The 13956-nt window shown below is 34.6% G+C and overlaps 1 protein-coding gene across 1 annotated transcript in view; it reads right to left on the bottom strand.

The window, feature by feature from the left end:
• LOC149780169 (uncharacterized) overlaps positions 1-13956 on the bottom strand; it is a 104728-nt gene that overhangs the window by 3729 nt on the left and 87043 nt on the right. The window contains exon 9 of the mRNA XM_089936914.1: positions 49-126. Within this exon, the coding sequence (XP_089793040.1) occupies positions 49-126 (78 nt within the window). The remainder of the gene's footprint in view (positions 1-48; positions 127-13956) is intronic.

Here is a 13956-nt window from a genome sequence, read left to right as displayed (position 1 = left end):
TATGACTATTACATATACTGTTGTAAAGCATCTCTGGATTGTACTTACTTTTCAATGTACTGGACCTTGTCATATTCGTTTTCATTGTTGCCCGATTTTGAAAGTCGAGAGTAATTTTCTTGCAATCTGTATATTGGAATAAAATAAACGTGCGAGATATTACATAGGTTTTTAAGGTACACATTTAAAAGCTACTGCTCTAAAGTTCAGCTGCAGAAGAGGTGAACAGACCTTTTGCTGGAACGTCATTTTTGAAAAAATAAAGCTTCCTACGAAAACGAAAAAAATAAGTCAATAACAACAAACCGAAACCTCTTAGTTTTTTATTTGTTACGTGGTGGTTTGTATTTTTTTCTAAATTTGTATGTGTGTTTTGTTTACACGCCGGCAAACCATTGAGGTCGCACGTCCTCTGCTGCTATAATTAAATCATTATTTATATCAATAAATGACACCAGGTTTAGAGTCTTATACGGTTAGAATAGCTCGAGAAAGATCAGAAGTAATAACATAAATTTTCATCCTGTACGTGATTCTGTTAGACGAAAACTTCAAGAATGTTAAGAATCTTAAGCTGAATTCAGAGAAGGTAGAGAACAGTTTTTAAATCCTTAACAAAAGCAAATGGGGTATTGACGAAGAAAAAGAAGAACCAAAGTTAACCCTACAAAAGGGAGAAAAGGAATTTGTTTTTATAGAAAAATGTACTGAAGGAGGTATATAATCGATAAGAAAATTTGACGATGTACGTGAATTAGGTACGTTTGCTACCGGGAGTTTTGCCGAAAGACATATATTTTTAAAACCTAATTATATTAAGAGTTTACATTGTTAAATGTGGTATAATTGGATTTTTTTTTTGTATACACCAAGGAATTAGTCAAGTAAGCACGAATGATCCGGTGTATCGAGTTTATAATGAGGGAATAAATCACTATCTCGAAATGGAGAAAGAACAAGGAAAAAACCATCAAGGTTCTCAACTAGAACCTCCTGAGCAAGAACAAGCACAACTTCCTCAACTAAAATCTTACACTAAAATTCTTCCTTCAAAATTTGTAGATTTCCCAAACAAAAAAACAAGAACATTCTCAACAAGAACAGTCTTTTCAACTTCCCGTTCCACAACAACGACTAGAACGACGACAATTATCTTCTACACCGCCTCTAAAAGTTTCTTTTCGAGAACCACAACCTTCTCAACAAGAACAATGATTCACTCCAAAGGCTTATCGAAGTATATTGAAGAAACATGTTCAATCCAAATTTGGAAATAAAGATGTAGTATTTCATTTTTCTAGATATGAAGGTAGGAGAAATGTTTTGAGAGATAAATTTGTTGAATATCGACAACTTGAAAAATAGATTACTGAGGTATATGCCGCTCATAGAAATAGAGATGTATTAGATACTACTGGTCAGGATTTTATTGAATTTAAACAAAAGGCAGGAAAAGAACGTATGCGTAGAATTGCTGGTTCGTTTGCTGCTGTAAACGGAATTGACACTGATAAATTTCTTGAAAAATATAAACCTCAACCTCCCCAGCTACTGGAAGTGTTTACTCAATTACGTAGTTTTATTGCGTGTCCTAACAATGTTCTTTCTGAGTAGATAGATTAGAAATTCTAATTGGAAGAAAACGAGCTGAAAATAATTCGACCGAAATCATTAATGAAATCGTCGATATTTGTCGAAGATTATTTACAGGCGGTATCATGGAAAGCAATGTTTATCGGCCTCTTATGGATGAAATTGTTGATGATTGTCACAGTGATTAAATAAATGAATAACAAATAAGATGATTATACATAATGCTCAAGGTGAACATGTAATTGTCAGAGTGAAAAATTAGCGATTATTCTACTTATAAAGCAGCTTACGGAGATGAACTATTTAGAAGGATAGCCCCCAATCAATACAACAACTAGGAATGACATACATTGATTTTGTTCGTGAAAAAGGTCATAACGCAGTTGGTAATGTTGGTGTTACAGCATTCTCAGCAATCATGGACAGACTAACACGATTAATTCGACGAAACCCTCAGCCAGTAAAATTACCCAGTACTGAAGTTATGGCTGCAAATGTCAGTCAAATAATAAATCAAGCCGCAGATAAAAAAAATATCAGAGTTGGCTCGTGAAGCAGAAAAAATATAACTGCTCGTATAATAGCGGGAAGTGGTCTTCGTGTTAGACGATAATACATATAATAAAGTGTTCAAACCTATATCCGATCCGGCATTTGACGTGGACGCGCCAGTTCTTAAGACGAATATATAAGTGATTATCAATTTTATTTTTATGACGCAAGGCTACCAAATCAGCGGAGAAGAATCGAATTACAATTTCAAGATACAAGCAGAGAGTTCTTACCCGACGAAGCATTTATTGAAGCAAAAGGTGCAATTTTAAAAGCCGATAAAACCGTAATCGGAGCTATCGATATAATTAGTTTTGTAAATAACGGTACTTTGGCATTATTTGATAGTGCTACATACATGATTGACGGAAAAAATATTGAATCAATTCAGAAAGACTTTGATGTTTGTTCAAGACACTTCTGACAAAGAGCATATACTATAGGACAACCAAGAAACGCTGCCAACATCGATGATGTTGATTCACAAAATGTAATGATTAGCGTTAATACACGCTTCACTTTAGATTTTCCAACACGTGGATCAATGTTGAAAGGTGACAGGAAAATATTTTTGTGTGTAATTCCACTGTCTCACATCATTGGATTTCGTAAAAATGGCAGAAAAGTTAATTTTGGAGCCAAGCATACATTTGTACTTGTAAGAAAAAGCTACTGACCATGCTGCACTCTGGCGAGAAGGTATTGGATTAAATGCTGGTAAAGTATTACTAACAAAACTTTCGTTGTGGTTGCCGGTAATGTCTCCTACAACTGCCGAAGAACAAACATTACTCTCTTTTATCGAACAAGGCGGGAAATCATTATTATCATGGTTAACAACATCTACATACAGTGAAAAAGGTACTGTTAATGGTTTATTTACGTGGCATAAAACATCTCAGCAAGGTGTTTCTGCGCCAAGATATATTTTCATTGTTTTTCAAAATGCTGAATGAGTAAACTCGCAAGAAGAAAGTCCACTGATATTCGACAAACTTGGGGTTTCTGAAATTTCACTGAGGATAAATGGACATCACGAACCAGCTGAAGAAATATTATTGAATTTTGAATTAAATGGTGTAGCACGTGATCATCATCGTTTAATGACTTTTATGGGATGTTATCAAAATGTAGATAATGGTCTACAAATATCACAACTAGATTTTACAAATCTGTATCCGATTTATTACTTTTCACTGGAACATCTTGATTTAGCTAGACAATCTGTCATTGATATTCACTTTCGAGCTCATGTGATTAGACATATTGGAGCTGTTTCTAATTACAGAGCAATTGCAGCGATAAAGATATGTTACTTGAAGGTACTGGTGGACGGATGAGAGTTATTGATGCTCCAGTAGAAAACATGTAATTAAATCAATCACGTTATTTATAATGTCAACTCATCATGTTAGTGTTAGTCTGCTCTTTGTCAGATTAAAAAGATTCAATCAAGTTCAGCGAAAAACTGCAGAATAAAAATATCACTAAAACAAGATCAAATCAAATGAGGTAAAAAAAAAATCATCGTCAGAACATCAATTCAAACATTTAAATAGCGCCAAACAATCAAAAACAGGCTTTAAACTCAATCTTTCTGCTGGTGCGGTTAAAGACTCAATTAGAAAGGTAGTATATTTTCACTTCTTGCAGCAGCTATAGCAGCTGTATTAGCTGCAGCTCCAGTTATTGCAAAAACAGCTGCACTTGGTGCTGTTGACGCTGCTGGTAAAATTGCTTTTGACAAAATAGCAGGAATATTATTTTAAAAAGAGGGTAAGGGGTCTAAGATTACCAGGAACCCCTTATCGATACGGAAAAGGTATGAGACTTTAAGAAACGGTTCGTTTATCCTTCCAATGTCAAATTGTGATTTACTTAATGATGCTAAAAATCGAATATAAAAAATTTCAGAGGTGTTTTTATGCGTGATCAATTACTAGAACAACCAAACACTATTGAAACCTGTATTATCAATTTTGATAATAGTTCTGCTCCTGGTACTCATTGTGTTGCATATACAATTGATCCACGTGGAATTGTTTGTTTTGATTCGTATGGGTTGGCGCAACCAAAAAGAATTTATAAGTTACGTGAAATCAATAAAAACTGCAGTGAGGTATTCAACATTGCCAACACAGACAATACCCGATGTGCAAATATGCGGGCGTAAAGCAATTGCTGTACTCGACGCAATATCTTTTACCAACATTACCGTCTCATAAAGTCGTGCACGAGAATACAAGTAGCCGTTAATAGTTTTAAACAGATCGTAAAGTATAATGGTAGATATTTACGGAAGATCTTGTCTGAGTAATACTCAAGGTAAACTTCAAGGCGACGTATCTAAGTATGCAACCCTAGACGAGGTCAAAGATGAACTCGCTAATCTTTTGCGTTTTGCATATGTAGATCAAAATGAAGTCGTTGCTTTCAGGATAAACAATGCAAAGTAAAGACGAGTAATATCCCGTTGACAGATATTATTCTGCGGGTTCCAGGTGCAGCATTAGATAAGTTAGTGGTGTTTACTAAAAACGGTAAAATTAATTAATCAGATGAATCAGCTCTGTCAATCATGGAAGAAATTGCTCGTTGTATCAGAAGAATTGGGGATATTATGTACGGCGATCTCAATATGAGTAAATATGCAATTATTAATGTGAGAGAACCAAAATCGGATGATGATATGGTAACAAAAAAATATATGTAGACAGCAACAACAACATGATTTGAAATGACATCAATGCTAGTTTATTAACCACAGGTAATACAATGACCGGTTCTGTCAATATGACTAATACTACAATTAGTGGTCTTTGAGAACCAGAATCAAGCCATGACGCTGCAATGAAGAAATATGTCGATGATAGCAACATTCTGATGATGAACTCGTTAATGACAATCAACGATGGAATGACCACATTCAGATATGATAACTCTAATCATATACAAGCGTTTACAAATGTTCGTAGAAACATAAATAGATCCATTATCGAATATTATGGAAATCCACCAGACATCGACATTAAGCTCTCTGAAATAAAACAATTACCGATCGTGCATTATATGCGGCAAGATCTGGATCAGCTTTATAGTCACCACTTAAAAAACTATTAAATATCTCGCTGAGGTTACCGGTATATACAGGCTCTCAGTACTTGGTGTTACAACGTATAAAATATGTACTACAATTTCACTGCATTTTCCACTAACTGGATCATCTGGATATGTTTATGATGTTGGACCAAAACGACGAGGGAATATTCGTTGTGGAACCAGAAGAAAAGGTAACCTCGTATTGTATTATTGGTGTTTTGAATCATTTGCTAAATTAACACCTACTTGAAATATAATGACCTCCCCAATCAACGTTGAACATTACGGATACAATCATGCACGTGAATGGCAAACAAAATTAAAAATTATCGTTGAGGAATATACCTTTAAAGTAAAATAATATCGCAGACGTCGAGTTGTTGATGACATAATTGAATATACGGCGTCTTCTGTCATTGCTGGAACCGGCATATTATTATCAACAATAACAATGACATCGCCAGCAGTTGAAACAATTTGTGTTTCACCTGCATCAACAATTGCTGGCCTTGTTAATATCATCGCAAGTTGTCTCAATTCCAGCAAGCAATTATCAAATCGAACAAATCAATGATGGATTGCCTGAAATAGCACCAGAGTATAAAAGACATTTGGATTTTTATATAAACGAACCACAATATCGAAAATAATCTTCATGGCACCCAAGACTTCAATATCTCTTTCCTAGTTATGTAGTCATGCGTGATGAAAATTAAGTGTATGTTGTTCATGAAAGAATATTCAAATCATTATCTAGATATATTAAACATGAACATGCAATTATATCAGCAGCACTAGAACAGTTATTTATCTATTATACTGTTTAGTATCCTAATGACAATCTAAAAAAGAAAATTGTGTAACCAATGCAACATTTAAATAAAATTACATCAGACCTTGCGTATATTAATCAAGCAAATGTTGATATCATAAAAGTAATCCAACAATTACATCACCAGAAAAAAATATTTAGTTATAAAGAAATATTTCTCAATCCTTATAAAATATCTGAAGCAGATCTGACAACATTTATTATACAAGAATTTGAACCTATCTAACTAAAAATACAGCTAAATGATATCAACAATGAAAACTGTCCACAAATCGTTGATGCATACAGAAAAATATCCCCATCATCAAACGTTCTCAACCATAATAATGATACATTAGCGGCATACATATTTCAACAGGAATTGTAAATATAACTTCAACAATCCCAGTCAATCTTGCATGTAATGCCATTGATGGCAGCTGTCAAATAATGTTGATAAATAGAATCAAGCTAAAAAAAGGATATATTTGATATATATTTACACCGCAAGTACCTCATATATATATATATATATATATATATATATATATATATATATATATATATATATATATATATATATATATATATATATATATATATATATATATATATATATATATATATATATAAACCCCCAATTATTTAGTTAAAAATTGCGAAATATCGCCACCATCGACATTATGTTTTATCACGGGTTTCGAACGCCGACCCTCGAGTATGAGCATTAGCCGCTCTACCACTGCGTACTATCCAATCTTGTTGATATATGTTTCAGAAAGTATTATAAAGTTACCTATGCTGGATTCCTATAGATGATTATTATGCTGAGTAAATAAATTCTAGTTCTATTTCAGTTTCTAAACACAGTGCATAAAATAATAGTCAAGGTTGAAATACTGCCATTCACCTAGAGATCTAAAAATAGCTTAGCTGTATTATACATGTAACGGCGTTTGTGACCTGTTTAATGTCATGATTTTGTTGATAAGTTAGAAAGTGCAAATATTCCTCTACTAATCTGGTCTATTATGCAGTAATGTTACTCCGTTTATATTAATTATCACAATTAAAATGATAAAAAATTAAGATCAACTGGAGAAAGATATGCTGCAGAGTTATCTCCCTTCTTGAGATCACTACGTTGTAATAAGCAAGGTAACTATTGAATTACTCTACCGGAGTGAGCTTTAGCCTGACAGGTTTATATCTCATCAAAAATGAATAAATAACCGTTCTATCTTCACATTTTACTTGACATAAAAAGGAACCTTATATGTTTCATGACTGGGGTAACTTCCACAATTTGACATATATTATATGAAAATGCAATCTTACCCACGAATGAATAGAAGTCTCAGAATAAATTAATAATTATTCTGACAATGAGTATAATGACACAAAAACTTAATAAATAAATATTAATATAATATTAGTAGCAACAAGCAAGATAACTACTGAATTACTCTACCGGAGATATATTAGCTTGACAGAGTTATCTCCTTTCAATAATAATGAAAAGTTATCTTTTGCTTATATTTCTTAGATAAAGCAGATTTGTTATTGTATCAGTGACGCTCTGAACCAATGGCATGCAAATATCAAACTATTTGCCAGCTGTGTTCATTGATTGAAGTATTATTTCTTCACATGTCTCTGTACTTATAAATTTAACCGCCCTTTTTGCAATGTGTTCTGTACACCAATTTAACCAAATTTGGAAATTTGACTCTGTGTGATGGCTTGCAAATTACACAAATCATTTGAATCATTATGGTCGATCACAAGACCTCAACGATTACTCCGTGATGACATTCGTAAATAACATTATGAGTGTAATACTTTTTCTTTCCAAACGTTAGATAATCAGAAGTACTATTAACATTACCGACTTTTTTTTAGTCGATCCTTTCTGATTACTCCATCACGGGATGCTTCATAATTTTTAATTATATGATGTCAAACAAAACATTTTTGATCCATTTATATATTATATTCTTTGTTTAAATGATTATTTTTAAAATATATCTTGATAACCTTTTACCGTTCTTATAACTTCATCATTATTATCAGTATTATTTTTTATCATAAAATCTTTTCAGTTCTATGTATTTTTTAAACCAAATTGCACACACAAGTGTTTTTCTTTTAACCCGAACACATTTCAAAGACAGCTTAAGTCCTAAACATCCTCTTCGTACACGTTGTAAATCTTTTACACAAACTGTGTCACAAGAAGTTGTAGTATATATATATATATATATATATATATATATATATATATATATATATATATATATATATATATATATATATATATATATATATATATATATATATATCTTAATTATAATATGAACGAATTAATGGAGATTAAGATTAAGCCTTCTAAAGTTAATCTTGACATAACATGTCCTGACTTAAAGATGCGAGCTCGGATTGATCCGAAGAATACAGCTTTCATTAATACTATTCATGACGCTAAGAAAGAATTTAGCAAAGATGATGCATGTCATGAGTGGTCGACGTGGAAAGTCATACGTAACACCGATGCAACAATGAACGACAAACGAGCGGCAATGATGATTAATTATCTCGAGAATCAAAAAAAAAATTTCAGAGTAAAGTTTATTGTATTAGCAGAAACAAGCAATAATACTTGGATTGTTAATGACAAACGTTACTCGGTCCTTCATAATAATAAATATTGCCATCTTAAGTAAAAATTCCAAACCAGGAATCTTGATTGGTATAGACAAACCGTATTATGAAAGAGCGTATCCTACAACCACGGTTCTTTATGGAATTTATCCGATAAATGATAAACTCAGCATTATTAATCTGAAATCGATGATATTTTCAGAAATAAATTGTGTAGCAGAACGAGTAACGTAACATTTTACAAACCCGATACGTGGAAATGGTTTAACGGATAAAAGACGTAAAATAATAAATTAGTGATGAGAAATAGTTAAAGATACGGGAGCATCTATCAAAGACGTCGCTGAGCTAGGAAAGAAACTAAAATTTCCAATAATGGTAAAAACAATTACCGGAGAGATTTCTACGAATCAAAATATATATCGAAAGGAAATTCGATTGAAATTATTGATCAAAATACGCATGCGTGGACTAATGCAGTAACAATATTTCTACTAAATCTAGCAGTTAAATTTTACTAAGGAGATATATTTGATTTTATTAACGAAATAAATTAAAGTGATCCTGTATCAGTATGGTTATTTCAGATTTCTGATAATGGAAATTATGGTCAGTTTGTACGAGATAATGGAAGTAGTGAAGTGGGGCACTTTAGCCTCAATGGGAATTAGCATTACAGACCCCCCTTGGGTCATTTTAGCCTCAAGGGAAATTTAACATGGAGAAAAATCGTGGGTCAATTTAGCCTCAAGGGAATTCAACATGGGAAAAAAGTCTTGGGTCACTCTAGCCTCAAGGGGAATTGAACATGGAGAAAAAAGTCTTGGGTCACTCTAGCCTCAAGGGGAATTGAACATGGGGGGGGGGGAATAAAGTGTGGGTCTATCTAGGGACAAGGGGAATTGAACATGGGATTTTTTTTTTTTTTTTTAAATTTTTAAAAAAATAGGGTAGGCAATGGAAAGTCATTCTCTTTTCGAGAAATATGGGTGGCCCTGAAAAGGGCTTTTGTTTTTTTTTTCTTCTTCTTCTTCTTCTAACTCCTTAACTTCTTCCATCATCCTCTTATTTTTTCCATCATTCCTTTCTTCTTTTCTGTTTCCGGCATCCAGTCCGGGTGACCCATGGCTCGGAACTTCTCTTGGATTTTCATCCAGTTTGAGTTTAGTTTCTCTAGTTCTTCATTTTTCTTTCTATTTTCTTTTTCTTTTCTTTCCTTTGACCACTTTTCTTTGATCTTCTTGACCTCTTCGGTCAGCACATTTCTCATTACTTCTTCGGCTTTCTTAAGCTTGTCTAAGCCCCACTTCACAAAAGACCAATCTGTCCATTCTAGAATGTCTTCTAAAAAACACCTTACACTCGTCACATAAACTATCGCTTCTTTCAACTTACCCACTTTCACATACGGTGGGTTAATTAAACCTCTGATTCTCTTCTCCTCATCCTCTATCATTTCTTTTACAATATCGATGGCTAAGTGGAGGCTGGTTACTTGTCTTGAGACGAAGTCTTTTTTCACTGCATGTCTCCATTCCTGTTCAAGCCTTTCTGCTACATTCAATCCATCCACCATCCAATACCAACTTCCCATAAGGTTGTTGTACAAAGCTGAAGCTGCTGTCATCTTCTTGTTTGCTTATTCCGTAGAATGGGCTCCAATGGCAAACACTGTTAGTTTTATACTTAAAGCGCGGACGTGATTGAAAACATCCCCCTAAGACATAAAATTGATATTACCTAGATCATGACCAAAACAACGCGCGGACGTGAATGAAAACATCCCCTATTTTCTCATTTCGTATAATAAAACCCAGACTATACTCTTCACATACGCTAAGAAACAATAAATAAACCCATAATCTACTATTCACACAAACTTACGTGAGCAGTTACAAACACAAACACAAACACAAACACACATACACTCACACTATGAAAAAAGAGTTAGTGTTTATATTCACACTACTCTACCTACACACACACACATTGGCAAATTTACAGTTATTTTTTTTCTAGAGTATTGGGTAGCCCTGAAAAGGGCTGTTGGTTTCTTTTGAACTCCAGATGCACCTATCTAATGATGGCACCTTCCTGGCCTGGCGCCACACACGCATCTTCTTCCCCAGTCTCCTTTCACCTTTCTTCTTGGGAGTGCAGAGGCGGAATGATTGGCTTCAGCACCCCAATCCTCTGTCTCTGGTATCTTGTAAGTCATCCTCTCTCCTATTTTCTTTTCCTCCTCTTCCCTCTCTCGTCTCTCCTCCTCTTCCTTCTTTATTCTTGCCTCTTCTACTATGGCTTCCGCGGATAGTTCATTTACTATGCGCCTGGCATATTCCAGGTGCATCTGGAGTTCTAGCAGTTTCACAATTCTGGTGTTCATTCTTCTGGTGGTGTTGATCAATTAACAAGGGTAGCTAGACTGCCGAGTGAGTTTCAATTTATAGTAAAAGCGCGGACGTGAAGGAAAACATCCCCCTAAAAACATAAAATTGATCTTACCTAGATCATGACCAAAGAACCAACGCGCGGACCTAAAAGAAACACTCACTCACTTTTTTATGCTACCCATTCCTATTCTAAAATTTTTTTCATTAATCACTTCAATAGACTATCCACATACGCAAAGCAATCCAATCCAACCCCAAATCTACTCTCCCCACACACACTTGAAAACGGTGCACCACAAGGGAGCGTACTCAGCCCAACCCTTTTCAACATCATGATTAATGACTTGGATACCAACTTAACATCAAAACTAATTGAACTCTCACAATTTGCTGATGATACTGGATTATGGAGAGCAGGAAACCCCTCCAACCACAAAGTAATCAGCGATAGTCAAACAAGTTTAAACAAAATAGGGAAATGGGCTGATAAATGGGGTTTCAAATTATCCCATGGAAAAACCATAGCAGTATTATTCACCACCAAACGTAAATTACAAAATCAGTTTCCCAAACTCACCATCCAAAATCAAGAAATTAAATTCGTAAATGTAGCACGATTTTTAGGAATGCATTATGACTCCAAGCTAAACTGGGGACACCACATAAACGAACTAGTCAAAAGGTGCAATAAAGACCTTAACCTCCTTACAACCCTTAAAGGAACCACCTGGGGATCCAATCAAGAAACCTTACTAGCATTAAATAAATCGTTAATTAGATCTAAACTAGATTACGGATGCCAAATTTACAACTCGGCACCCCAAAATAACCTCAAAAAACTAGATAGCATACAAAGAAAGGCCCTAATTATTTGCACTGGTGCACTACCATCCACATCACTAGTGGAACTTCAAATCTTAACTGGAGAACTGCCGCTCCACCTTAGAAGACAAGAACTCACCCTCAGATATGCAGCCAGGCTAACAACACACCCCGACACACACCCCACCCGGCTAGCTATAAATAAATGTAACATACCTTTTAGAACTAAATTATCACAAAACATACCAGCATTGAAATTAGTCCATCAATTAGTTGAACAACTTCCTATAGACAAACTCCAAGCAGAAATTGCAAATTACTATGACAAAGAACCATGGATAAATATCAACCCCACAGTTAACACCCTCATTACGAAATATGGCAATAAAAACGAACAGGAACTCAAACTAAACACAATCTGTACAGAAGAAATCAACTCAAAATATTGCAACTACATTAAGATTTACACTGACGGATCCAAAATTACAGAACCACCCAGAACAGCAGCAGCTTACGTAATCCCCGAACTTAACATTAAAGTAGGACGAAGACTACCTAACCTCTGCTCTATATACACAGCTGAATTCTGGGCCATACTTGAAGCACTCAAATGGATCAAAGAGAACAAAATACTCCAAGCGGTAATAATAAGTGACTCGCTAAGCGTCATAAACTCAATACTTAATAACAACACCAAATCAAGAGAAAACTATCTTAGGTAAACCAATTTATTGTTAAAAATACTGAACAATAATAACTTACAAGTAGAATTTATGTGGATACCATCCCATATTAACATACCAGGTAACGATATGGCAGATATAACAGCTAAACAAAAACTAAACGAAACCACTCACATCAACCTAGATTATAGCATATGCGAACTCAATAGCATATCTAAAACCCTCATTGATAATAAATGGAAGGAATTATGGAACACAAGCACTCAAGGCAGGAAACTAAAAACCATCATTAAAGAAGTATGTAGAAATAGGAAACCACCCAAAACAGAAGGCAGTGAACAAAAATTCATAAATAGAATACTCACGGGCAAAACCAAGCTGGCTAACAGCTTCGGACAGTACATAAGACCACAACCACATAACCCTAACTGCTACCACTGCAGGGTCCCAGAAGACATAGAGCATATTTTTAACAACTGCCATACACTTGAAAAAGAAAGGGCTAAGTTTAAAGTTAAACAGCATAAAATTGGATCCCCTACAACATACCCAGAATTATTGATGAACACAAACCCCAATATTAATCTAACATTCAAAAATATCATAAGTTTTATACACGAATCCAATCTACTCAAAAAAATCTAAGAAAGTAAATCAAAGACCAGTTAAAAATATAACAAATCACTGTTTGGGAATTATGACGGCCGGCTCGGTCTCGTGGGTTCACAGACTGACACAGCCGTTCATAGCCCGAATAATAAAAACCAGTTAAGGACGAATATTACAAAATCACTGTTTGGGAGTTATGACGGCCTGCTAGGTCTCGTAGGTTCACAAACTGACACAGCCGTTCATACCCCGAATAATAAAAACCAATTAAGGCCACAAAAAATTAAAATAGGAAAATAGGAATTAATTAAAACAGGACTCCATAATAACATACAAACAACCACAAAACAAGTTTTCATTCCAAACCAATAAGATAGGGAATAAAAATAAATAAGGAATTCATGAATAAAAACAAAAGAAAAAAAAAAAAATACTCCTAACCGTCTCCTTGTCTCTTAAACAACATCTGGCTGAACTTTTAAATCAAGCTTCCACAGCTATTTCTACTAACATACTCAGCCAAATCCAGGCAATGTTGACAGACGACAATGAAGAATTTGAAACTTCCACGCTGGCAGCGGCCCTGGAAGTATCATCATCCAGCGGCGATGAAGCTGATGAACCTGCACCACCTAAACAGAGTGGAAAAAAGGAAGGCTCTGTCTACCGGAATATCGGACTGGGAAAGGCAATTGATGATATCAAAAAAGCGGGCCACTTCGTCAATGCCACA

Source organism: Sinohyriopsis cumingii, chromosome 16, assembly GCF_028554795.1.
Source record: "Sinohyriopsis cumingii isolate HCF-2022 chromosome 16, ASM2855479v2, whole genome shotgun sequence".
NCBI classification, from domain to species: domain Eukaryota; kingdom Metazoa; phylum Mollusca; class Bivalvia; order Unionida; family Unionidae; genus Sinohyriopsis; species Sinohyriopsis cumingii.
The sequence above is the reverse complement of the archived record's forward strand: the minus strand, read 5'-3'. Positions and strand labels throughout refer to the sequence as shown.